The 24,365-nt window shown below is 34.2% G+C and overlaps 1 protein-coding gene and 1 long non-coding RNA gene across 2 annotated transcripts in view; one reads left to right on the top strand and one right to left on the bottom strand.

The window, feature by feature from the left end:
* The window catches only part of LOC123525130 (IQ motif and ankyrin repeat domain-containing protein 1-like), a 40,913-nt gene extending 26,549 nt beyond the window's left edge, over positions 1-14,364 (bottom strand). The window contains exons 1-8 of the mRNA XM_045303900.2: positions 14,136-14,364; positions 11,838-12,016; positions 9,971-10,135; positions 7,344-7,476; positions 6,133-6,257; positions 2,252-2,314; positions 1,405-1,544; positions 359-413 (exon numbers count right to left, since the gene is read on the bottom strand). Coding sequence (XP_045159835.2) covers positions 359-413; positions 1,405-1,544; positions 2,252-2,314; positions 6,133-6,257; positions 7,344-7,476; positions 9,971-10,135; positions 11,838-12,016; positions 14,136-14,295 — 1,020 coding nt within the window. The 5' untranslated portion in view covers positions 14,296-14,364. The remainder of the gene's footprint in view (positions 1-358; positions 414-1,404; positions 1,545-2,251; positions 2,315-6,132; positions 6,258-7,343; positions 7,477-9,970; positions 10,136-11,837; positions 12,017-14,135) is intronic.
* A 3,873-nt stretch (positions 14,365-18,237) lies between these two features.
* LOC123525131 (uncharacterized) lies at positions 18,238-23,384 on the top strand. Its single transcript, XR_006681403.2, has 3 exons — positions 18,238-19,236; positions 20,232-20,363; positions 22,959-23,384. It is a non-coding gene; the product is annotated as an uncharacterized LOC123525131 (long non-coding RNA).
* Positions 23,385-24,365: the final 981 nt, after the last annotated feature.

Below are 24,365 nucleotides of genomic sequence, written 5' to 3'. Positions count from 1 at the left end.
GTTTAAGATCATTTTAACCTTTTTAATGTATTTATTGTCATAATGAAATTTTAACACCATACTGAATTTATAACTGTATCTCACAAAACTGGAAAAAACAAGTAAAATAACTAGTGATGTGTCTAAACCACTAAGCAATACAATGAAATGAGTCCTATGTGTCTAATTATATAATAGTTATGAAGAAGAGAATGGGCAAAATAACCCACCATTTTGCCTCAACAGACAATTTGTATGTCCCAACAGAAGAGGAAACTTGATAATGATGAAACAGAAAAAACAAGACAAAGCTACTTCATTACAAAAAGACATGTTTATTGGCAGTTATAGCATTGAAAAATAAGAAACAATAGTTTACCCTTTTTTCCATGATATTATATTCCTCTTGTACCTCCTTTACAACATCTTCTAGTCTGAAATTTGATCAAAGCAAAATTTAGTTACTGCGGCTTTTGGCAAATGAAATTTTCTGTAATAATTTGTACCTGGACTATTTGATAAATGACACTGTGTCTGAAATCATTAGTCCTTAACCTCTGATTCATGTGGGGAAGTTGGCAGTTACTTGTGGAAAACTGGTTTGTACTGGTACATGACTGAAATACTGTTGAAAAACAGCGTTAAACCCAAAACAAACAAACAAACTACCAGTGGCTCAATCTGACTAAAGCTCTCAATCATCCTAAAAGTTAGATCTGAAGACAGCCTGTTCAAATTCATCTTTCTTTATAATTGAATTCCAATACTGCTATTTTTATTTCCACCAATCTATTTTTATTTGAACCAATCAGAAGACTCTTTTCAACAAGTGTTTGGCTAAAAGGGATAGGACTGGATTCTGGCTAAATAATTTTTCTTTAAAATAGAAGTTTCATCATATTATGAACATAAAAACATGATATTTTGTTTCTAAACTATCTTTAAAAAATGTGAAATAAAAAAACATGACAGAGTCGGGAATCGAACCCGGGCCACTGCAGTAATAAATATTGTTCTGCATACTTGACCAATACACCACAGAGGAACACATAAGCATCGATGGTTAAACATTTATGATTAAGGCAGTTTACCTCCGGTATCCCTTACAAACGCTTTTCAATTTTAAATGGAAAAAATAGGAAAAACAACTAATTCTCATGTGTTTATATAAGCTTACTTATTAGAATTATAAATCCGTACATGATAATCACGTATCGATAACTATAGATTTTTTTAAACTTCTTCTTTCACTTTCAAAATATTGAAAGCAACGCTCTGATTAGTGAATGAGTGTCTAAATAGCCTGTCCTCAGATCCAATGTGCATAGCATTAATAGGAGATAATTTTAATCAGATTGACCAGTGGCTAAAAGAGCCACTACAAAAATGTCAAATTTCTACAATGAATCTTTGACAGATACATACTTGCTAGTTTCTGCCTCTCGTTTCTGTCTGTCCATCTCCTTTCTTCTCTCTTTGTCTGCCTCCAGTTTCTCCAGCAGAGATTCTGTCTGTGCTATATCCCAGTTCTGCATCAACTCAGCAATCGCTGCTACAGATGCTATCTATCAATTGTAAAAAATATCTCAATCTAAAACCAGACTATGAAAATTAAGAACTTTGTCTGAAAGGGGATCAGATAACATCACTGTGCCCTAAATGGTAGCTTTCCTTTACACTGACAGTATTGAAAATACTTTAACTTTGTTGTTCATATATTTTTGCCAGTTGTTTTACCTGTTGTTAAATTTTGCTTATCGCCTTTAATAACTGGAATATTGTTTTTTCTATCTACTAAAATGTGTCACATGGAGACGATTCTAAATTTGGTAGAACATTTTAGCAGTGATGCTATGCCTGTATATAAGACAATAGTCATAAAGTTTAAAACTTTTACAGAATTCAATATTTTCGAACTATATAAACTTAATTATATATTTGCCCCTACAGTCATTATTTTGGGCATGGACGGGCACCTGTCCTTCCATCAGCCAGCTTGAGGGCATCCTAACATGAAGAATTCAACAGCCCAAGCAAGCTTTTGAACCCACAGTGGTGAGGGACAAGTGATTCTAAGCCAGCAACCTTAACCATAAGGCAATAGAGGCTTCTTTAGTAAATAAGAACTTTTCACCATGAGAGCCATTTGTATTTGTCCAAAGTAACTGAGATGTGTTATCCGACTAGGAATAGACATTTACGGACATTTCATCCAAATCACTGTTAACAGAGCTTGCCAGGCAGGCTGGCAGATATAAGTAAAAAGATTTACCTGTTCAGGTGTCTGTCCATCAGATGCATAGACTCTTGGATCAGCACCATTCTGTAGCAACATCTGAAAAGGAAGTCTCATACCTGTTACCATATTTTTTATACAGCAATGCTTTAATATAAATTTAACACCTATGTCCCAATAAAATAGCAGTTATTGCCAAAACTTTAAAAATATCAAGCAATTGAAATGAAGCTAGAGCTACTGCTACATGTGATTAATACCCCAAATACAGATTTTTCAGATGAAAGAAAGTCCAAGGGCACATAGCATAACTCTGCAATACTTAAACTGACCTTAAATTTTATAAGTACAGGGTGCCCACACCAGTGCTCATCATAGAAAAAAAAATTGCCATACAAGTAAATACTTCATGGTGATCTAATGCATGAAGCTTCATTTGAGTTCCTTTAAGGAAGTAGTTTGCCTCAAAAACATCTTTGGAAATGGGAGTATGGGTGCCTCCAACTTCCGTCCACTAAACCACAAATTTTACTCTAATATCATGTATGTAATGTATCACAGATATCCCTTTAACCCTTACCCTGCTAAATTTCTATAATGAACTTGTCAATCTTTCAATTTGGGCAGTACCATTAACTGTTAAAAGGGGTGCATACCAAAAAGCTATTGAATGGCAAACAATGCAGACCATCATAGACTGCACGGATGTGCAGGCTAGTCTTGGTCTGCACTGGTCGCAAAGGCAGAATCTCTTGCTGCCAGCAGGCTGAGGATTAATACTGTGGAAGTAGTTTTTTCCACAAACTTGTGAACTCCAAGATAAAGTATATCACCAGCATCTTAATATCAGTGTGATCATGTGCATGAATTTTCAATGGACTCCCACTGAAAGTATGAAAGTAGTGTAAGTCCCATGAACAAATAATGCTGAATTACAAAATTTTGCCAAGTCCAAGAACAAAAAAAGTTTGCAATCCTCTGACCAACCCTGAAAAAAAAGTTTCACACACCTACACTCTAATGTGTTCAGATGTATGATGTTTCATTTAAATCATTTTAAAAGTCTATCAGTAGTTTGTGCCACAAACCGTCAGATGACTCCTTTAGACACCCCTATTACCAGTATCTTCAATTTGTGGGGTAAAATGATTTCACAGCAAGTCGTAAGTGTACGTCTGACTGCTGTATGGACTTGTTCTGTGATTACTTATGACAAGGAAATTCCAGTATGACACTTTTTATCATAAAAAAATTAATGCTTCAACTGTATCACAACATATAAACAAGAGCACCGCCTTGCGGGTGCTGACGCTCATCTGATTTTTTTTGTATAATAGAAATATTGTCCTACCCATGATTTTCTAAGTCTAAAAAGGGCCATCATTCTTGCAAAAAGCAGGATAAAGTTATGTTTCTTGATGTAAAGTGTCCACTTATGATGGTGAAAAACTGTTGCAAGTTTTAAAGCAATAGCTTTGATAGTTTATGAGAAAAGTTGACTTAAACATAATATTCAACCAAGAAAATGATTTTTCTAAGTCCAAAAGGGGCCATCATTCTTGCAAAAAGCAGGATGGAGTTATGTTTCTTGCTGTACAGGGTCCACTTATGATGGTGAAAAACTGTTGCAAGTTTTAAAGTAATAGCTTTGATAGTTTAGGATAAAAGTTGACCTAAACATAAAATTTAACCAAGAAATCTGATTTTCTAAGTCCAAAAGGGGCAATAATTCTTGCAAAAAGCAAGATGGAGTTATTTTTCTTGGTGTACAGGGTCTGCTTATGATGGTGAACAAGTATTCCAAGTTTCAAAGCAATAGCTTTGATAGTTTAGGAGAAAAGTTGACCTAAACATAAAACTTAACCAAGAAATCTGATATTTTCTAAGTACAAAAGGGGCCATAAATCTTGCAAAATGCAAGATGGAGTTATGTTTCTTGCTATACAGGGTCAGCTTATGATGGTGAACAAGTATTCCAAGTTTCAAAGCAATAGCTTTGATAGTTTAGGAAAAAAGCTGACCTAAACATAAAACTTAACCAAGCAACGCCGACGCTGACGCCGACGCCGATAACCGCTCAAGTGATGACAATAACTCATCATTTTTTTTCAAAAAATCAGATGAGCTAAAAATAAAACAAGAAAACAAACATTTCATCCAATTATTTTTTATCTTACAGTCCTTTGAAAAGATTGCACTTTACTGAGTCATTTCCCTTCCACTAAATAGGAAAATCTTGTGAAGTCTTGCTAATAGTCGCCGGTCCGACTGACATGACTGGAAAATTTTGATGCAGACCGCCGTTATTAAATCCGGATGTGGTCCAACTGACCAGCATTTATTTTACCCTGAGAACCGCAACATGTCGGACAACACATCAAAATGGCATTACTAACATATGCCGTGGCAGAACAGGGAAAGAAACGTAAATTTAAGCTCAACATTCATAGTGAAAAGAAAAAATGTACAAAAATTTAAAAAAGGTTGACCATACATTTAACGAGTAATGGACTAACAAGATGACCATGATGGTCCTGAATCGCTCACCTGTCCCCACATGACCCAGTTTTGAACTGAGTATGACGTCGTTTTTCTATTATTTGACATAGTGACCTAGTTTTCAAGCTCATGTGACCCAGTTTTGAACTTGACCTAAATATCATCAAGATAAAAATTCTGACCAATTTTCATGAAGATCCATTGAAAAATATGACCTTTAGAGAGGTCACAAGGTTTTTCTATTATTTGACCTAATGACCTAGTTTTTGATCGCAGCTGACCCAGTTTCAAAGCTGACCTAGGTATCATCAAGATGAACATTCAGACCAACTTTCATACAGATCCCATGAAAAATATGACCTCTAGGGAGGTCACAAGGTTTTTTTATTATTTGACCTACTGACCTAGTTTTTGATGGCACGTGACCCAGTTTCAAAGTTTATTTAGATATCATCAAGGTGAACATTCTGACCAATTTTCATGAAGATCCATTCAAAAGTATGGCCTCTAGAGAGGTCACAAGGTTTTTCTATTTTTAGACCTACTGACCTAGTTTTTGACCGCAGTTGACCCAGTTTAGAACTTGACCTAGATATCATTAAGATGAACAATCAGACCAACTTTCATACAGATCCCAGGAAAAATATGGCCTCCAGAGAGGTCACAAGGTTTTTTTTTATTATTTAACCTACTGACTTAGTTTTTGAAGGCACATGACCCACTTTCGAACTTGACCTAGATATCATCAAGGTGAACATTCTGACCAATTTTCATGAAGATCCATTGAAAAGTATGACCTCTAGAGAGGTCACAAGGTTTTTCTATTTTTAGACCTACTGACCTAGTTTTGAACCGCACATGACCCAGTTTCAAACTTGACCTAGATATTATGAAGATGAACATTCTGACCAACTTTCATAAAGATCCCATGAAAAATGTGACCTCTAGAGTGGTCACAAGCAAAAGTTTATGGACGCACGCACAGACGATGGACACTGTGCGATCACAAAAGCTCACCTTGTCACTCTGTGACAGGTGAGCTAAAAATCACACACCTGACTGGAATATAATGACCAAAAACAACATATGCAGTGCACTGACTTTTTTTTTTTCGGTCCGGTAGATTTTTTCGGTCTGGCAGATTTTTAGGGCGTTGCTGGACCAAGTGTCCGGCCATTTTTTCCAACTTTCCTGAAGTCTGTTGTGTATATTCTGCTGCTCTCCAAGTCCGCACAATTCTGAGATTCAACCTTGTGAGTTCAACATGTGACTAAAATTATATCCCTGATATACCTGTTGCAATAGTGTGAGCTATGTTTGCCGTAGATAGTAAAATTCTTAGGTTCAAACATAAAACCACATGCGGCCAGTATCATAATTATACGCTACAATTCTCTTTACTATGGACTATACCTTACCTCACAAGCCTCGAGATGTCCAGCAAAAGCAGCTCTGTATAGTGGGGTCCTCATGAATTGTCCTATCTTGTTAGGGTCGGCTCCTCTCTCCAGTAAAAACCTGATTGCCTCAGTGTGACCACCACCTTACAATATAGAAATTACTTTCTCAGTCAGCATTTTTATCAAATTCATGAAAGATTTTATTGTAGTTATTAACTGGTGACTCAAGATACAAAATGAAAACATATATTAATTTGTTATAAGTGGTGTCATATCTTAATTACTGTCATAGCCTTGTATATAACATTTTCATAATTTTGATCTTGCTATTCATTTTGACAAAATGTCCGCATCCATAAAACACAACTGTTTGTTTATGTTAAGAGCACACAACCATAACTAGACAGTTGGTGCTAACTCTAATGTTTTCTTCTCTTTCTCCACGGAGCATCATGAAAAGTCAAAGGTAATTTCAACAAGGAAAGCAAGAATCCTAAATATTAACTGTGTAATACTGTAAAATAATTTAATTTCGTGGGCAGTAAATTTCGTGGTTTGGGCCAAAACAGCAATTTCGCGGGGATATGAATTTGCAGATTTCACATTTTGAACATAAAATGAATGGGAATTTTACTTGTTCGTTGCAATTAAATTTCGTGGATTGACTCAACCACGAAAGTTAGTCCCCCATGAATATTAATGATTTCACAGTAGTTATTAATTCATGTGTTTGAATCATACAAACACAATTTAGGTTGTATGGCAACTGGTGGAGGGAGACCCAAAGTACATTTCTGGATATTACACAAAGGCCAGGGCAGAAACTTTCTACAACTAAAGCAGGGTTTCCAACCCGTAGTGGAGAAGGACAAGCGATTCAAAGTAAACAACCGTAACATATCAGCCATGGAGGTATCACCTCCATGCCATGTGGGTATCTTACCTTCAATATTACGTATGACTTTGCTTTCCATTAAAAGATTTTTTAATCATAACAAAAATTTTTGTAACTATTACATTCTACTGCAAAGAATTACTAAGGTATTAGGAACACTGGCTCATAGGTGACTCTGAACCTCCAGACAGAGTAGTTATCCCCATTTTATATACCAGTAAGTCCAAAAAGGGAAAAGATATTTTTGTTTCTTTAAAGGAGTCTGTAATTTACAAATGGACACCAGAACCCAGACAAACTTTAACAATTCCCCCAAAAAATTATGTGACCTTACTTGCAGCTTCTGATATAGGCGTATTTTCATTGGCGTCTTCACATTCTACAACATTCATGATGTGTTTGGCCCTCAGTGCTCGTCCTATAACATCATCCTTACCAACACCATATTTATCATCTGCTGCAACAACCTACATCACAAAACAAAATGTGCCAACAAAGTTTAACTAATTCAGCCATATTTAGCAAAAATCAAATTCTTAGTACAATTGTAGTTTCAAAACTGTTTTTAATTCAAACGCTTTAGTAATTTTAAAATAATGTCCATAGAAATACAAAATGCAAAGATAAATGTGACTATATGTCGTTTATGCAAGTGAAAAGATGAGAAAATATAACTGATTAAATACTAGTTACAACCTCTCTACCTACAGATGAACATTTCAGTTACAGTATTTGATTCATTTTAGAATGATTATAATAAAAACTACAGATTCTATTCACTTTATTAAGAAATCATTACTGGTATGGTAAACACAGACACTAAATAAATTCTGATACATCAACCTGAAGGATACTTTACAAAAAATATATATTTAAATCTGAAACTCAATTTTCCATACTGACATCCAAACCATTCATGTTCCCTACCAGCATATAAGAACCCTTACAGAAGCAAGCCTCTGTGGCGTACATGCTGTGTATTTGCTGTGTATATGCCGCGAACACAGTAGTACGCCAGAGGAGTACATTATACATACACCGCATGCCACGTACATGCCGCGTACTATTTCGACGAGTACACAGCATGTACCCAGAAGGTCACTAGTACACTTCAAGTACGCAGCACAGACTCTGAAAATTTAAGGAGTACACTGCATGTACGCAGGAGGGACTTGTACAAGAAAAATGTACACTGCATGTACACCGCAGATACTTTGAAATTTGTGCAGTACACTTCATATACGCGGGAAAGACTTGTACAATTTCTTTTGGCATTTATACTTAGTTTTTTTTTTATAAGTTGAAGTCTGAAGTAAACTTCATATACGCGGGAGGGACTTGTTCATTTTCTTTTGGTGTTTATACTTTGAATTTTTTTTAGGTAAAAGTCTGAAGTACACTTCATGCAGGAAGGATTTGTACATTTTTTTTTTTGGAAGCAAGAACTTGATTTCCGAGTAACTTTTATCTTAATAGCATAGAAAAGTTCAGATTACTGGTATTCTGAACAATGAAAATTTGCCAAACTATTTGCAATGTTCATTTGTGAAGCTTACATCTTAGTGATTTCTGAGCTGCACCTTGCATGCAGTGTAAAAATATATTCTTTTTCATTTTGAATTAATCCTGGAGCTTTCTAACTTGGATAATTGAAAAGCCTTATTTGAACTTCGTTGCTTTACATTTTGTAATACATGAAATAATTACCAAGATAATCAACAGCGCCCGAATGAGAAGAATTAATAGCTCTCACTGTTATTTGAATACTTTATAAAGGCTTTAATGCTCATTATGTTAACTCATTTAGGCCTCACCAAATTAAAAAGTTGTTCATCAGATTTGCCGCTCGTATATTTTCAGAACGTTTTTGGCTAATTGCCCTCGCCCCATTGGAAAAAATCAATCCAAAATTTTTTGGTGCGCTACTTTTTACGGACGTAAAAGTGTATAAATGCTTATATAATTCCAGTCCTAGTTTGTTCTCAGATGGATTTTAATCAAAATAAATACATACTACGCACACATCGTCTATAATAAATCATAACACTTATATTTAGTTGCATTAAAGTTGTTTCCCCTTGATGCAGTTACGCCATTTTCTTCAAATGTTTACCAAATTACATGCTACAAAAATTGATTTATTTCATTGAAAAGTGGATGAAGAAAAGCATACTAATTTATTTGATAACATCAATCTACATTATTTTGGTAAGGGTAAATACTTATTGATGCATGTCAGTTATCTTTTTTCTGTTTTTTTTTGTCCAAATGATCAGCATTTGCATATGAAAGTTGGTGGGGTAAGGAATTTACATTATCACAGCAGTTTTGCCACAAGAGTACACAGCATGTATGCAGCAGGAGTACACAGCATGTACGCCGCAGGACTCAGGCCAGGAGTACACAGCATGTACGCCACAGGGGTAGTACACCGCAGGCTCATTTGCATGTGAAAAGTGTATGTGCCGCGTACATGCTGCGTACTATTTCCCGCATACTAAATTCCTCAAACGTACATCCTGTGTACTATGTAGTCCACAGCATGTACGCAGCAAGTAGTACGCCGCAGAGCTCATTTGCATGTCAAAAGTGTACTACAAACGTACTATCGGTGTATGTGCGGTGTATATCCAGCGTACTATTTAAAGCCCGTGATTTCAGTACACATCATGTACGCATCATATACGCTGTATGTACACAGCAAGAGTACACAGCAGGCCTTTTCCTTTTGTAAGGGAAGCATAAACTGAGCGGCGCCATGAGAAAACCAACATAGTGCATTTGCGACCAACATGGTTCCAGACCAGCCTGCACATCCGCGCAGTCTGGTCAGAATCCATGTTGTTCGCTTTCAAACCCTATTGCAATCAGAGAAACCGTTAGCGAACAGGCTGGTCTGGATCCATGCTGGTCGCAAATGCACTATGTTGGTTTTCTCATGGCGCAGCTCAATTGTTTTACCTCTTTTAAAACCAGTGTCATTTCCTCAACATCTCCGTCAAAAGCAGCTTCTAACATTCTTTTCATTCTTTGTTTTTCTTCCCTCTTTCTTCTTCTTTCATCTTCTTCTTTCTGTCTTTGTTTTTCTGCTTTTTCTTGTTCAATCTGCACAAGCTTGACAAAAGCCTAAAATGTAAACAAGACAAAGAGTGGGATATGTAGACTTGTGTAGGGTAAAGAGATTAAATTTACACTGTAAAGAAAATTATTGAAGCTTATGTTAAAGGCAATGACCTCCAGATTTGGCTAAAGAATAATTTTTCTTTCAAATTGAAGTTTGGTTATATAATGAACATTAGAATATGAGTTTTTGTTTCTAAAATATTTTTAAAATTCCAAATCAAGAAAAAAAGATGACGGCTTCGGGAATCGAACCCTGGACATTTTCCGTCGTCATAACCAGTAGAGCTATAGCGGAATTAGATAATTATGACTTCTAAATATAGATATTTATAATTTAGACAGTTTACCGGGAGTAAAGCGTTACCAATGCTTTTTGATTTTCATTGTAAAAAGTAGTAAAAGCAGCAAATTCTCATGTGTTTCCGTGACATATAGTTTATCTGTAATTAAGTTTTAAAGTCTTCTTAAGAAATACAGCATTTATTTCCAGATATCTAAAAACAATTTTTCTGTTGTTGACGAAAGTCTCTGGAGGCCAGTCCCTTTAACTATGCTAAATGAATCTTTCCTAGATTTTGAACTGATGTCATGACTAAATTCCACTCCAACAGTATAAGGGTCACCCATTGCTCGTCTGCAAGTGCTGGAAAGAGTTATAATTCAGATTTTCTAAATACAAAAAGGGCCATATTTCTGACAAAATGAAGATCAGAGTTATGGTTCTTGAACTACAATGTCCCCTAATGATGATAAACATAACAAGTGTGCATTGTTTCAAAGCTGTAGCTCTTTCAGTGTTTGAGAAATTTTAGGTGGACCTGAACAAACATTTTAACCAATGCCGACGATCAAGTATTGACAATACCTCATAGATTATTTTTTCAGACAAGCAAAAATATTAAACATTCACTACTGTATACCTAGTATTATGTGTTATGTGAAATTAAAGTCTTTCACCAGTTATACACGTTTTTCAAGCCTTTAAGATACAACCTTTATGTAAAATTATCTACATGTATCTGGGAGGTTTCCTGTAAAACTTGCTTCACAAAAAATGATAAACCAGAACTGCTGGCGTATTGGACTAGACTGAAGTATACGCCAATAACATTGCTTTCTTGCAGTCTATAAAATAAAGGCTATGTTTACAGCTTTAAAATGTCTGTAAAGAACCTGATTTTCAAAATTACATGACTGTGTAAAAGGTAATAACAGGAAAATAATGTATTGAATCCATTCATCTGCTGAAGAGTTATTGAATGGACAACAAAATGTAAGCTGAAAAGGGCCATAACTTGGCAAAAATTGGTGAACTTGTTTATGAAGTCAAACTTTGCCTGTATTTTATAATCATGTACCTGTCTTTCAAATAAAAAAAATCAATCCTTTCATTAGCATTTCAAAAGTTACATCACATATTGACATTATCAATTTACTGAATTTTAAATCATAAAGGAGCCATTACTCAGACAAAAACTAATGGACTGTAATAAAAATTGTCCTCAATCTTATACCCGAAAAAATTAACACAATTCATCCATCCTTTCAAGAGTTATCACATGTGCATGGACAGATGGAACCAACATCATGGTGACTAAAGTATACACCTTCCTTAACGGCTTTAACAGGGGTATAAAAAAGCTGTTAATATTTCAAAATGACAAAACAACTCAGAGTCTATGGAGCAAAAATTATATAAAATAACCTCTTTCTCCAATTTGTCCATTAAATCATTATAGTCTTGTTTTTCTTTCTTCTTTTTCTCCAAGACTTTTTTAGCCCTGTACTGCCTAAACTTTGTCTGTATCTTTCTAGCTGCATCATCCTTTTCTGTCCACACCTTTTCCTTAGGTTTCTCCGGTGCTGCTGGACCTTTCTTTGCTCCTGAAAAATAGCAATATCATCCAATACAAATAATGGGATAAATTGAAATTTATATTACATTATTATTTATATTACAATATTATATCAAATCTATAATGTATGTAGTATCCTTTATAATCTTGTTTTACTGATAAATATATGCTTCAGTTGAAATAATAAATATTGGGGAACCCAAAGTTTACAGCATCTTGTAGTTACTAACCCTTTGCTGGTATATTTTGAGACTTTTTAGAACTGTGCTTAGTAGAAGGACTGAACAAATTGTCATTTGTTATAACCATTATCTGCTTATGTAGTTCGGGCTACCATGACTAACTGACTCTGTTTTCATATACTGACAGTCCCAAATAAAGACTTTATTTTATTATTATTATTATTATAATTATAATACGGAACATTTGACATTAAATACATTGTTTTCTTTCTTTTCTGCACATTTCTTTCAAACTGGACCTTCCAATCCCAAAAATGCCTCAAAACCGAGCTTTTTCCTTGGTTCTGAAGGTGTTCGGTTTGGATGAGTTACACTCTACCTGAATCTTCATTCATCCAGCAGTCAGGGGTGTAACTGTTTTAAGTTATGTAACCTATTTCAGTTACTTTTTCAAGCATTTTATAATCTGTATTAGTTATAAAATATAGTTAACTCAGGTAAGTTATTCAAAAAAAGTCTTTGCTGTTCTCACAAAGTGACCTTTAAAGTGAAATTAGTAGTAAACTGTGGTTAATCAAATTCTCTTTTAGTCTGAGCATGACCTGATAATCATAATGGGATATTAAGAGTTTTATAGCTTTAAAACTTTTGCGTAAAACTTTATCAGCCTTGCGTAAAATTTTTTACTGCATAGCTGGAAAGATAAAAGGTCAAGGATTCAGGAAATAATTGCATTAGTCTCATTCAAAATGAGGAATTGGCACAGGAGGGCTTTGTAATATTTTATGATAACTGAAACAAGTTATGAAAGTTTAAGCAATAACTCAAATGGGTTATAAACTGCGATAACTTGTAACAGTTACACCCCTGACTGTCCAGGGACAATAAGTAGACAGGGATTTGCAACAGGCTTATAAAGCAACCAAAATTAGATTTTTCATGGACATAAACACTATTAGCCACAAATAATTAGCAATTATTCATCCCTTAGATTAGATACACTCCTTGCCTTTGCATAGCACAGATGTACAGCTGTGCTATTTATGTAGCACATCTTATTTAGTCTTGGGGCAATGTTTCATTGTCTCCAAGTCACCAGGATGAAACTTCAAAATTTTTGTTATTGCACCACAATTACTGGCATACATGGAAGGGCAACATAACCTCTAAAAGACAGCTACATAAATCATGTGAACACCAACAACATAAACATGTCCTAAATATGCCACCACAGATTTCAAATGAATTTCATATAAGGGTCTGATAAGATTTCAAATGAATTTCATATAAGGGTCTGATAAGCGTATTAATCTTTTATCAATTAACAGTTTGTTTATGACATGATTGATCAACACAAGTAGAAGGAATTCTTTGCAGCATATGCACCTTCCTTTTCATCTACATGCTAATTGTATGGTCATGCGGAAAACAAAAATTTAATAACGTACATGATCTAGCTCCAGTGAAAGGTGAAAGAGTGGTCAAATTAGATTAAGATTTTAGGTGTTGTCCACAAAAATATGCTTTAATATAGCCCAAGTAATTGTGTGCAAAGAGCACTTTGATATATTTAGACTATAATGCCCTCCACGCACAACCCACTTATACCATTCAAAACAATGCGGAACGTTTTCCTTCTTAGCGTATTTATCCAGTGGCACAAATCGTGTCGCTAACTTTGAAGGCTTCAAATACATATTTAAACCCAATGTAAATGTCAGTCTGTGAAATCGGTTTACCTTGCAGTTGAAAAATTGTGACTAAAATTGAATGAAATTAAATTTAGCTGTATTCATAATGAATACAGTTAGGATCTGAATTCAGTGAATGTGGAGGTAAGGATCCATGTCTCTAAACACTTCCATGTTTTATAAGGTCCAAATTCCCTTACTTGGCCTCTATTAAACGCAAATAAACGTGTCTGATACAAAGATATTTTCAATGATACTTGACATAATATCGAACCTTGTGCTGGTGCTGTTCCTTTCTTTGCTGGGCCTCCCCTCCCTGCTGGTGCACCCCTGCCGGCCTGACCTCCCCGAGCAGCAGGTGCCCCACGGCCTGCAGGCTTCGCTGGCGCACGGGCTGCAGCAGCTTTAACTGGTGCGGGTTTTTTCGGTGGCATATCTAATTTACCAAAAAAAAAAGACTTATTTGTCAGCCATTTTTACACAAAGCAGTCTCGCACTTGGTTGCATATTGCACTACAAATTCTGATTGGTTAATATTGGTAAAAAATCAAAAGGCGAGGAATAAAACCTGGAATCGGGACCCGGAATAGAAAGACAAGTTCTAGTTTGTAGTTTATAGTTTTGTAGTTTATAGTGTACTTATTCAATTCCTTCTGATTTATTATAAACAATTTAATCTTAAGACATAATTGTGAGTACTATTGAACATTGAAAAATATGAAAATTACAGAATCAGTTGATATAAACAGTATGTATGATGCGTTATTATAAGATAAGATAAGATAAGTTTTATTTCAAGTCGACAAGACAGAAAAACAGAACAACATAAGCCACAAGCGCTTTTGAACCGACTTTAATAAAGATAAACAAATCAAACATTAGTAAGAAAGCTGTAAAAATAAGACACAACGTTATAGCATAGAAGTGCATGTAGCAGCACCATTAATGAGGTTAAACCTGTGAAAGATCTGCTGCTCTTGACCAGGGGCCTAAGAATAGCTTAAGATAAACTAGAATAAAAATCTGACGGGCAAAACAGTTGCAATAAGCAAATTAAAAATTAGCTAAACGAAGATAATACCTCAGATTAGATCTGAAGTGACCTGAGCAGCAGCTCCTCCACAGCAGCACACAAAACACTGACCATGGGCAGTTTTTCCTATACGTCCATTAATAAAGCAGATACACTTGTTTTTTTGTGTTTAGATTCATTAATACGGCCCAGTTTGTACACTATATAGCCAACACCTTCATATATACTGCTTTCGCTACGATTATCTCGTGCAAAGCACTGGTTGCATTTGTAGCCACCACAGTATATATTATTACAATTATCTAAGCTTGAAAGAATCAGATTTCCCTATCACAGTATTACTGAACTGAAATCATTGAAGTTACACATGGCATTTGTTGTTGTTGTTTTTTTTTATTAAAAACTAAGCTTTCATAATTGCACTTTCTCTTAGAATGAAATTTTCAATCATTAAATATTTTACCTAGCCATTAAGGTGTCGATATTAGGAAGAATATTTAATTTGAAGTTTTTGAGAAAACTGAAACAGATTTGTAGATTTCTGAAAAAGGGCAATTATTTGACAGAAATTTACAATACAAAAAAAAAATCGAATGAAAAAATAGCGCCTGTTTTGAAGTGAATTGGCTTAAAAAATAAGCAATAATACAAAATCGCAAAGGTGTCGGTATTAAGAAGGTGTCGGATAAAGCCAATCTTACTCTATTGCTCTTAGTATATTTTTGAGAAAAGAAGCAGAAGAACATTGCTAAATCTTTACTCAAATATTTCTTGAAATTACATGTTACAAAAGGTGAATGACTATTATGATATTGTTCTAAAACTATTCTTAATTGCTTTTTGTTTTTCATCAAGAACACAAGAAGAACATTTTGAGAATAGTACAGTTCCATAACTACTTTTGAATTTGTTGTGACAACACGTCAGAAAACTGTAATCATTAACAAAAGTGTAATGAACACTGTATTTCTTAAACTATGGTGAAGTTGTCCATAATTGATTACTTTAAGGATACACCAAGAACATTTTGAGAACACTTTGAAGTTCCACATTTATTCTGAAACTGTTCTAGAAATTGCTTCAAGAACATGCTAAGAACATAACTTAGTTCTTAAAGTATACACAAGCTGTTCTTGGAATCACTTCAAGAACGACAGTCTAACATTTTAAGAACACACACTGTACAAGAATAGTCCTTAAAACATTCAAGAACAGTCTAAAGAACAATTTATGAATTCGATAAATTCTTAAAAGTTTCTTTAACTCCTCTTAAACAGTGTTCTTGCACAATTAAAGTATACATGTTCATGAAGATCAAGAACTATTCTTGATGTTCTAGAACAGTTCATGAACAGTTCAAAGCCGTAAGAACCCATTTTCGCAGAAGTTTTTATTCCTTGATATATTATACATAAACAAAAAGGCTGTGAAGCACAACTGCCCAAAGATGAAGCTCTGATATATATTTGGTAAAGTGTACATGAAAACTGAAAGTCAAACATATTTTTAGTATTATTTATTTAGTATTTCAGCCATCTGTTTACATTTCAGTCTATGATGGATAATAATGCAAAATTTCATTTTATGTTTTACTTATAGTTCAAACATCTTTTTTATCCAATGACAAACGAAGGATTTTCAAAAAAGTATTATTATTTTATAACTGAAAAAATTGGTCCACTTAATCATGAAGTGGTGCAAAATTAATGAGTATTCATTGTTCCGCCTAAAGAAAAGACATTACCTGGTCATCAGCAGTTAGTCTAGGACCTTACTCTTGCTAGGCCTGCGTACGGATTCTGGCCGATTTATTTCGACAAAAGCCAAGTAATGCGTGGTTTTGCTTATCTTAGTAGAAAATGATTTGAAGATATAACAGAACCAAATTCATTTTTGAAAACATAAACAATTGCTTTGTGGTATCTATGTTAGCATAAAATCAACAAGTTTTTGTGTATAATGTAGGAACATAAAAATCAAACAAGTTTTTATGTGTATACACATGTATAAAATAGGTTGGGTGTTAGCACACCTATTACATGTACATATATAAGCAACGTACAAGTGTGTACTGCACCAAAAACAAAACAACATAAAAAAACAGCAACAACAACATCGAAAAATAAACTATTGCAGTGAAAGATGCCCAATGGATATCAAATTTAATATGATACTTTTTTTTAACTAATTGAATATTCGTGGCTATTGAAAGTAAACTTTTTGATTGATGGCTGAAATACTTTAACGTCAGTGTTACGCATAATTTATGAGGATGATGAATGATGCGACAAAGTACAGTGAACGTCTTACGTGCGTTGGACCAGCACACAAGTTTTACGTGATGTTGGACAAACAAAATTATTTTGTTTGTTTCAGTGTGATTTCAAAACATTGGCATAGCAAGATTAAACTTATATGTAAAAAAAATATATTCCATGGCTTTTAAATGGTTCAAAGGGACTGATCTCCAGATCAAACGACAACAAAGTAAAAATAAAATTTTAAGAAATCAGGCAATGATTGCTATAGTTCTTATGAAGGCTTTAAAACTTAATTACTGACAAATTATATGTTCTGGGAACACATGAGAATTAGTTGTTTTTACTAATTTGCCCTCCAAAATGGAAAAGCGTTTGTCACGGGGTTCCGAAGGAAATTGCCTTAATCATTAAACTTGATATAAATGACCGTTAAGTACGAATTCCTCCATGATGTACTGGTTAAGATGATAAGAACGTTTTTATTGCTGTGGTAACCCAGGTTCGATTTTCGACCAAAACATGTTTTTTTTTTCTTGATTAAACATTTTTGAAAGAGTTTAGAAAGAAACACTCACGTTCTAATGCTTATAATATGACCAGACTTCAATTTAAAGAAAGGTCATTTTAGCCAAAATCTGAGGTCCAGTTCTTTTAATTAAGTTTTACCCATTTTATAATTCGAACTAGTGAACTGTAAAATAGTCAGATATTTTCATTCTCTATATATAATTTCAATAATTCACTGAAAAACATATAATGAAGAGTGTTGTAATTACGCTTTATATCTAATGATATCTAGAGCTTGGGAACTCTTGTTTAAGAAAACATTTTTTTGAAAAACCAAGTTTATTCATAGTAAGATAAAAAGAAAACGTACACACGCACGCACGTACGCACACGCACCCGTAAACGCAGGCACCCACACACGCACACACACCCATGCGCATGCACGCACGCACACAAACACGCACATGTACAACTTCTTTGAATGCAAAATGTTATAACATTTAGGCTACTTAAGGCCTACATATATTGTGTATGCACTTTATTTAAATTGCACTCAATAGCTTAGATGTCACTTAGATTTTTCTAAAGAGGTAAAGATGATGATATATTTTTTTTTTTTGTTGTAATGACACTGTCGAATATGACATTTATTTTTTGTTAAGAAAACTCTTAAGGAAAAAAACATGGCAGACTTAGAGACTGCACTGCATGTACCGCGAATAGTTATCACTTATATACGTTTCCAAATTCACGTATATCTATATACATGTATACTGTTTAAATATGTTTATATTAGAAACTATTGTTGGTTACTTTTAAACTGTTTTTCCGACCAGTACTTTGTGGGATGTTTCGAGTGTCTTTCCATGTTTCCTGTTAGTTGTCATTCCTTAAAGTTTCAGTGACCAGATACTGACTAACCTAATTAAAGTATTGACGTAATTTATCTTAGGTTTATTTGCAGCTTTTCGTGCACTGCTCCAAAGCTCTGGAACTCCCTTCCCATCAAGATTAGGGAAGCTGACAAGCTAGCTGCTTTCAAAAGCCTGCTAAAAACCCACTTCTTTGTACAATATTTTGTTAACAGACCGATACATTGATGCTTTTTTCCCCTTCTTCTTCATAAAACAGCGTAGAACAGTATTTTATCCTAGGGTCACTTAAATACTTTTAAATATGTATTTATGTTTATCTTGTTTAATCTATACGTTTTACATTTATGAATTTTGTTAATGTGGAATGCATTATTTTTGTATGCATATTTGTTAGTATTTTTGCAATTTTTCTGTGAAGCACTTTTGAACGTGTACACGTACATGAAAAGAGTGCTATATAAATGCGGTATAATAATAATAATAATAATAATAATAATAATAATAATAAATGATAGGGAAGTTGTTAACTGCATGATTCATGCAAAGATACGCACAACACTAGAAGTTTTTCCTTAACTTCATGCACCGTTTCACCGCGCTCAGGTGACATATATACCGTAAAACGGGCTCTTACGGTATTAAGCTATTACTAAGGCTGGATTGTGGAACTTTCAATTTAATTTGGATAAAACCAAAGAGGTATGACATTTTCTTAAAACATGATTATGATAAGTAAGCTGCGAATCTATCAGATTTATTTTCAGAAAGACTTTTCGTTTCAAATACAATGTACCATATAACAGCATATATTGGATTTCAGTAAAAAAAAAAACAAAGATAACAAAAAACAGTATCTGAAGAAAAAAACTTCAACGGTTGGTGAAAAGAAATATGTAGACATTTAGAGCAAAATCGTTTACAGAAATTCCAATAAATTGCTTGTTACATAATTACATGGATAGAAAAACACTAGTTTCAATGTTTCACAAGCAGTATAAGTCATTTCTGAGCCTAATCTAAAACAATAGATTTCATAATACTTTCTGACTTAACCGAATTTTCTAACCTATGGCAACTATCTAAGATTTCAATTTAGAGAAAACGGTATATCATTTGAACCAAGTTAATACTGAGCATTTCCAAAAATGGTAGATCTTAGTAAGAAATTTATTCAGCAAAATAGTCTCGCGTGTTTCAGTTCCATTTAGTCTCATTTCTAGCAATCTGTTATCTGTGCATTCTCACGTAACATTACTATTTAATCCAATAAAAGAACTCCTGAAAATGTAATGTTCGTAAACAATCAAAACCAAGCACCAGTTTTGGATAAACTGCCAGCTTTCAGACAGGCTTTAAAATGGTGGACATTTAAAACTTTCATAATAATGTAAATAACCCACAATATCTGGAAAAAAGGAGGTCCGTACTCCTAGACAATCCATAACACGGTTGCCTATGGTAACGGATTCGTACCTCTAGAATCAGATTACGTATCCTTACCCCTAGACACCTCCTTTCATAAAAGAACCAGATGATGTGTTGTATTTCTGTACTTCCATTTGATTATGTTGCTATGTAATTTAATTGTAATGTTATGAGTATAATCAATAATATCATGTTTGTCTGTCTGTTTGTCTGATAATAATCCACAATTTTACACATTTATTTTTAACATTTTTAATCCGTTTGAATAGAAAATGGACAAAAAAGAGCTTAGAGAGAGAATGGGTTCGAATCAACATTTTCATCCTGAAAAGAATCCCTGTAACAGTAAGTTGCCTAAGCAGCACTGGTGGAACGTTCCGAGGGCATCACAGCCACTGCAGGTAGATCTTTTATCACGTCAAAACACATGAAGTTTTACTCTTGAAAAATGGTTTGTAAAATCCTAAGTTACAATTAAATCCATTCATTTAGCTTCACGAGCCTGCAGTCATATGTAGTTATAAGAACTTTTTGGTGTAAATGCAAAGTGGTCACGTATGGCAAATGATTCGATAGGCAGTCTCAAACCACGGTTACGCAAGATGTTATTGTTATCTATGAAAGCCCAGAGTTTGGATTAGCTTTAGTCCTAAATTTGGCCTAAAAACTACCTTGTGGTAAAACTTTAATATTTAATGTTAAACAAGTCTAGGATTTCATCTTGATATTAAAGCGGATACACCGAAACATTTTCCATCTTGTCTTGTTGAGAAAATATGCTTCTAGAAACACTCAGTAAGAAAAATGATAATGACAAAGGATAAAATCGCAAAATTTACAAATGCTGCTTTCCTGGATTTTATACTGCTAGCTTCTCCAAGTGAATCAAAGGTGGATTACAAACGACTTTAAACGTACATTAATTTTAGTCAAGTTGTCACTATGTCACAGAAAACCGGACCTCGAACTTCAAACCTCTTAATTGTTAGTCCTTTGTTTCCCTGTTCAGATCATTGCTCTTGACCATTTTGAAAGTATAAACATTTTGTAGTGTATGTATTCTTTTTTAAATTATATGGAAAACATCCAAGATTTTTTCAACATCCGAATATCTTTAAAAAAGCACTTCTCTAAATTTAATGTTTTTGAACTAAATGAAAATACAAAGAGAATAAAGAGGTTTGGGTGAGTCAGGCGGGATTGAATATAATATACACTCGCTATCGCCGCATAAATATGAAGCTCTGTACAAATGCCGGACTTTTTCACAAGTATTTGTTCATCTATGTCTAATTACTTTTAACCTATTGCATTATGTTCTGCTGATTTATAGATTTCAAACCAGTGTAACAAAACTTAAAATAAGCTATTTTTGTTTAAATCTGATCGAGCCGAGTAATTCCGATTAACGAGGTTTGTCCCAGTTTTCCTATGGAAACGCTTTTTTCAGTGAAGATTTTGTTCGTTTGGGTCCATTTAATAGTTACTGTAACACAATTTTATAACGTAGCAGGTATTTTGATAAAATCAATATTGATTAAAGCTTGTTATCAAAAATGAATCTTAATTGAAAATATGGATCGAAGCGTTTCTCATTAGGCAAAATATTGAAACATTTGGTCTTCAAATACCCCCGACCAAGCTGAAGTATCTTACTTTCAAAGGATTGGTGAAATATTAAAACGCAATACATGTAGATTAATATCAATTTGCTTATCGAAAGGACAATAAAAATGCAATAAATATTATAGCTCATAAGTAAACCATGAAAAGAGAAAAACAGAAAAAAACTGAAGAAAAACAGATTGCGAGAATGGAGATGTATGTATACCTACCGCTGGATGATTTTATTTACATTTTCTGTTTAGAGTTGAAATATAAGGTGCCACATGGAAGGCTTAAGAGAGGTTTTTTGTCGCCCTCTTGTGACAAGTGATATGTTAGCAATCATTTAAAGCTGTAATTTTGACAGGAAGAAAGCATAAACTTGACAAAAACAAATGAAGTCGTTAACCTCCGGAGAATTTTTTATTGTTGTACAATGAAGTATGCATAGTTATAAAAAGTATGTGACACTGTAACCGTAGGCATAAGAACGTTTTCATCTTGCAAGCAACCTTGTGAGTTTTTTTCTCTTGCCAGTAATAATTCTTCACAAGCTTTCATAGCATATTATATGTCAAGACATATTCAAGAAGTTACTGAAATGACCATGTGGGTTAAATGCAGGCTTTGCATTATAAGAATTCTTGTCCAAAGAAAATGTGATGATCAAAGTCAGAGTTTGTCTTTTGCATATCTTATATGTTCTATCCTGCTTGACACAATTGATTCTGCCTTTGCGACCAGTGCAGATCATTCGGTCAGTGTGTGTTTTTTTTTTTTGTTTTTTTTTTTGGTATGCACCCCTTTTAACAGTTAATGGTACTGCCCTCCGTTAAAAATAAGTCCCTTCTGAAAATGCTTGAAAAAAGGCCAACAATAGATTAACAATGAAGTCAGGCAAAAATATGATAAATGCAAATGTTCAAAATGAGATCACGATGAGTATACTGTTTGAAATTCTTGGTGGTGCACTTTAAAGATATCAATTTCATATCTATCATTAAGATATTTTAATTTTATGTTTTTGCTTCATATGAAGAAAATTCTCATCAAATATATTTATATTATAGAGCTGCATTCATAATTGAATGCAATGCAATAACAGTTCATTATTTAAAAAAAATACTTTCAGTTTTTTGTAGTTGTTGTACACATAGATCTGCACTGTGTTTAGCTATATATGTACTGATTATGTACCATTTAAAACCGAATACGTAGTATTGTTAATACACATAAACATGTTAATTTCATGTTTACATAAACTTATGTAGTAATTGTTGACATTTTCAAAGATGAAAATTGAGTCTAGTATACAGTTAAGTCATTGAATATCTGCACTAGTTTCTCTTGCGCCACAGACATGTCTGGTAACACTGATTGAAATATTTCAGATTGGCCGGCAGAGATCTTCGACATTGGAAGATTCGTCATCGTCTCCTGTCGGATCGCCGGCGTCGTCCTCGCCGTTCATGCCGTCGTCACCTGTCGGATCGCCGGCAACTTTACCCAAGCACCCGCATTTACATTTTGATTTCGAGAAACAACGCGCCAGAGCTTTCTCAGCAGACGACCACAAGGATAGTGTGCTGACATAGAAAAAAGACTTATTATTTGTGCTAACAAAGACATGAAATAAGTATAATTATATTTGTCGAGGTAGCTACAAAAACAATGGAAAAAGTAACATATTAGATGCAAGTACTTGCTTTAAGTTATTTCTGTTTACGCAGTGAAATATCTACAAGTATGTCAGACATATGTGTACCGTATCCGAACCAAATAAAAACTAGTATGCTTCTTACAATATGTTGAATATTTTATGCATTTATTCTATATCTATTTTATCTATCCAATCGTGAACGTTCATTTGCAACACGTGACCGTACAATATATTAGGGGATCGTTCCCTCTACGATAACATGCGATATACCGAATGACATATATACTATCGAATTAAAAAAAGAGTACTTCCGACACGTGCGCAAAGCGTCTGACTTAGGATTTTTTGGAAAAATACGCTTTTTCCTTGTGCGTAATAAGCGTCCATCTAACTTGTCCGAACCGCAACGTCTTGCACATCAGTACAAATATATACACGTTGTGTGCACTTGTAAATTAAAGCACCTAGTGAGCACATTTCATAATATGAAATAAGGCAATGCCTCAATCGGGAATCGTTACAGTCCATCAGCTTGCCAAGAAATATGCATTTGTATCAATTTGAAGGTAGATTTTGGAAAAAAAAAACAATAGTGCCCATATTTGTACTGATGTGGAAGACGTTGCGGTTCGGACGATATGTGGACGCTTATTATGCACAAGGAAAAGCGTATTCTTCCAACTACTGAAAATCCGAAGTCAGACGCTCTGTGCACGTGCCGGAAGACCACATTTTTTAATTCGATAGTATATCTCATTCGGTATATATCGCATGTTACCGTAGAGGGATCGATCCCGATTTGATCGATTCCCTAATATGAAATTAAGCGCTGCCTATCTTACGGGAAAACCTAGTCATACGGATTCTTTCTTTTTTTTCTGCATAAATTGTTCTTTCTGATATTTTCAGTTTGGCTTTCAGTTTTGACAGTAAGCCTGATTGTTTTGCCCTTGTTATAAAAAGTAACAAAGGTTTTAAAATGTTTTGTTTAAATGAACGTAGATCGAATCATTTCTTCAAATGTGTCAAGACTAGACAGACAATGGAAAATAGTGTTCATGAGTTAAAGATAATAGTGATATTTGGGTGCACAGAATCTAGATCTAGTCCCAAAATGCACCCATACTGGTTCTGATGA

The sequence above is a fragment of the Mercenaria mercenaria genome, chromosome 3 (assembly GCF_021730395.1).
Source record: "Mercenaria mercenaria strain notata chromosome 3, MADL_Memer_1, whole genome shotgun sequence".
NCBI classification, from domain to species: Eukaryota; Metazoa; Mollusca; class Bivalvia; order Venerida; family Veneridae; genus Mercenaria; species Mercenaria mercenaria.
Note: the sequence above shows the minus strand (reverse complement) of the source record. Positions and strands in the feature narration are given on the sequence as shown.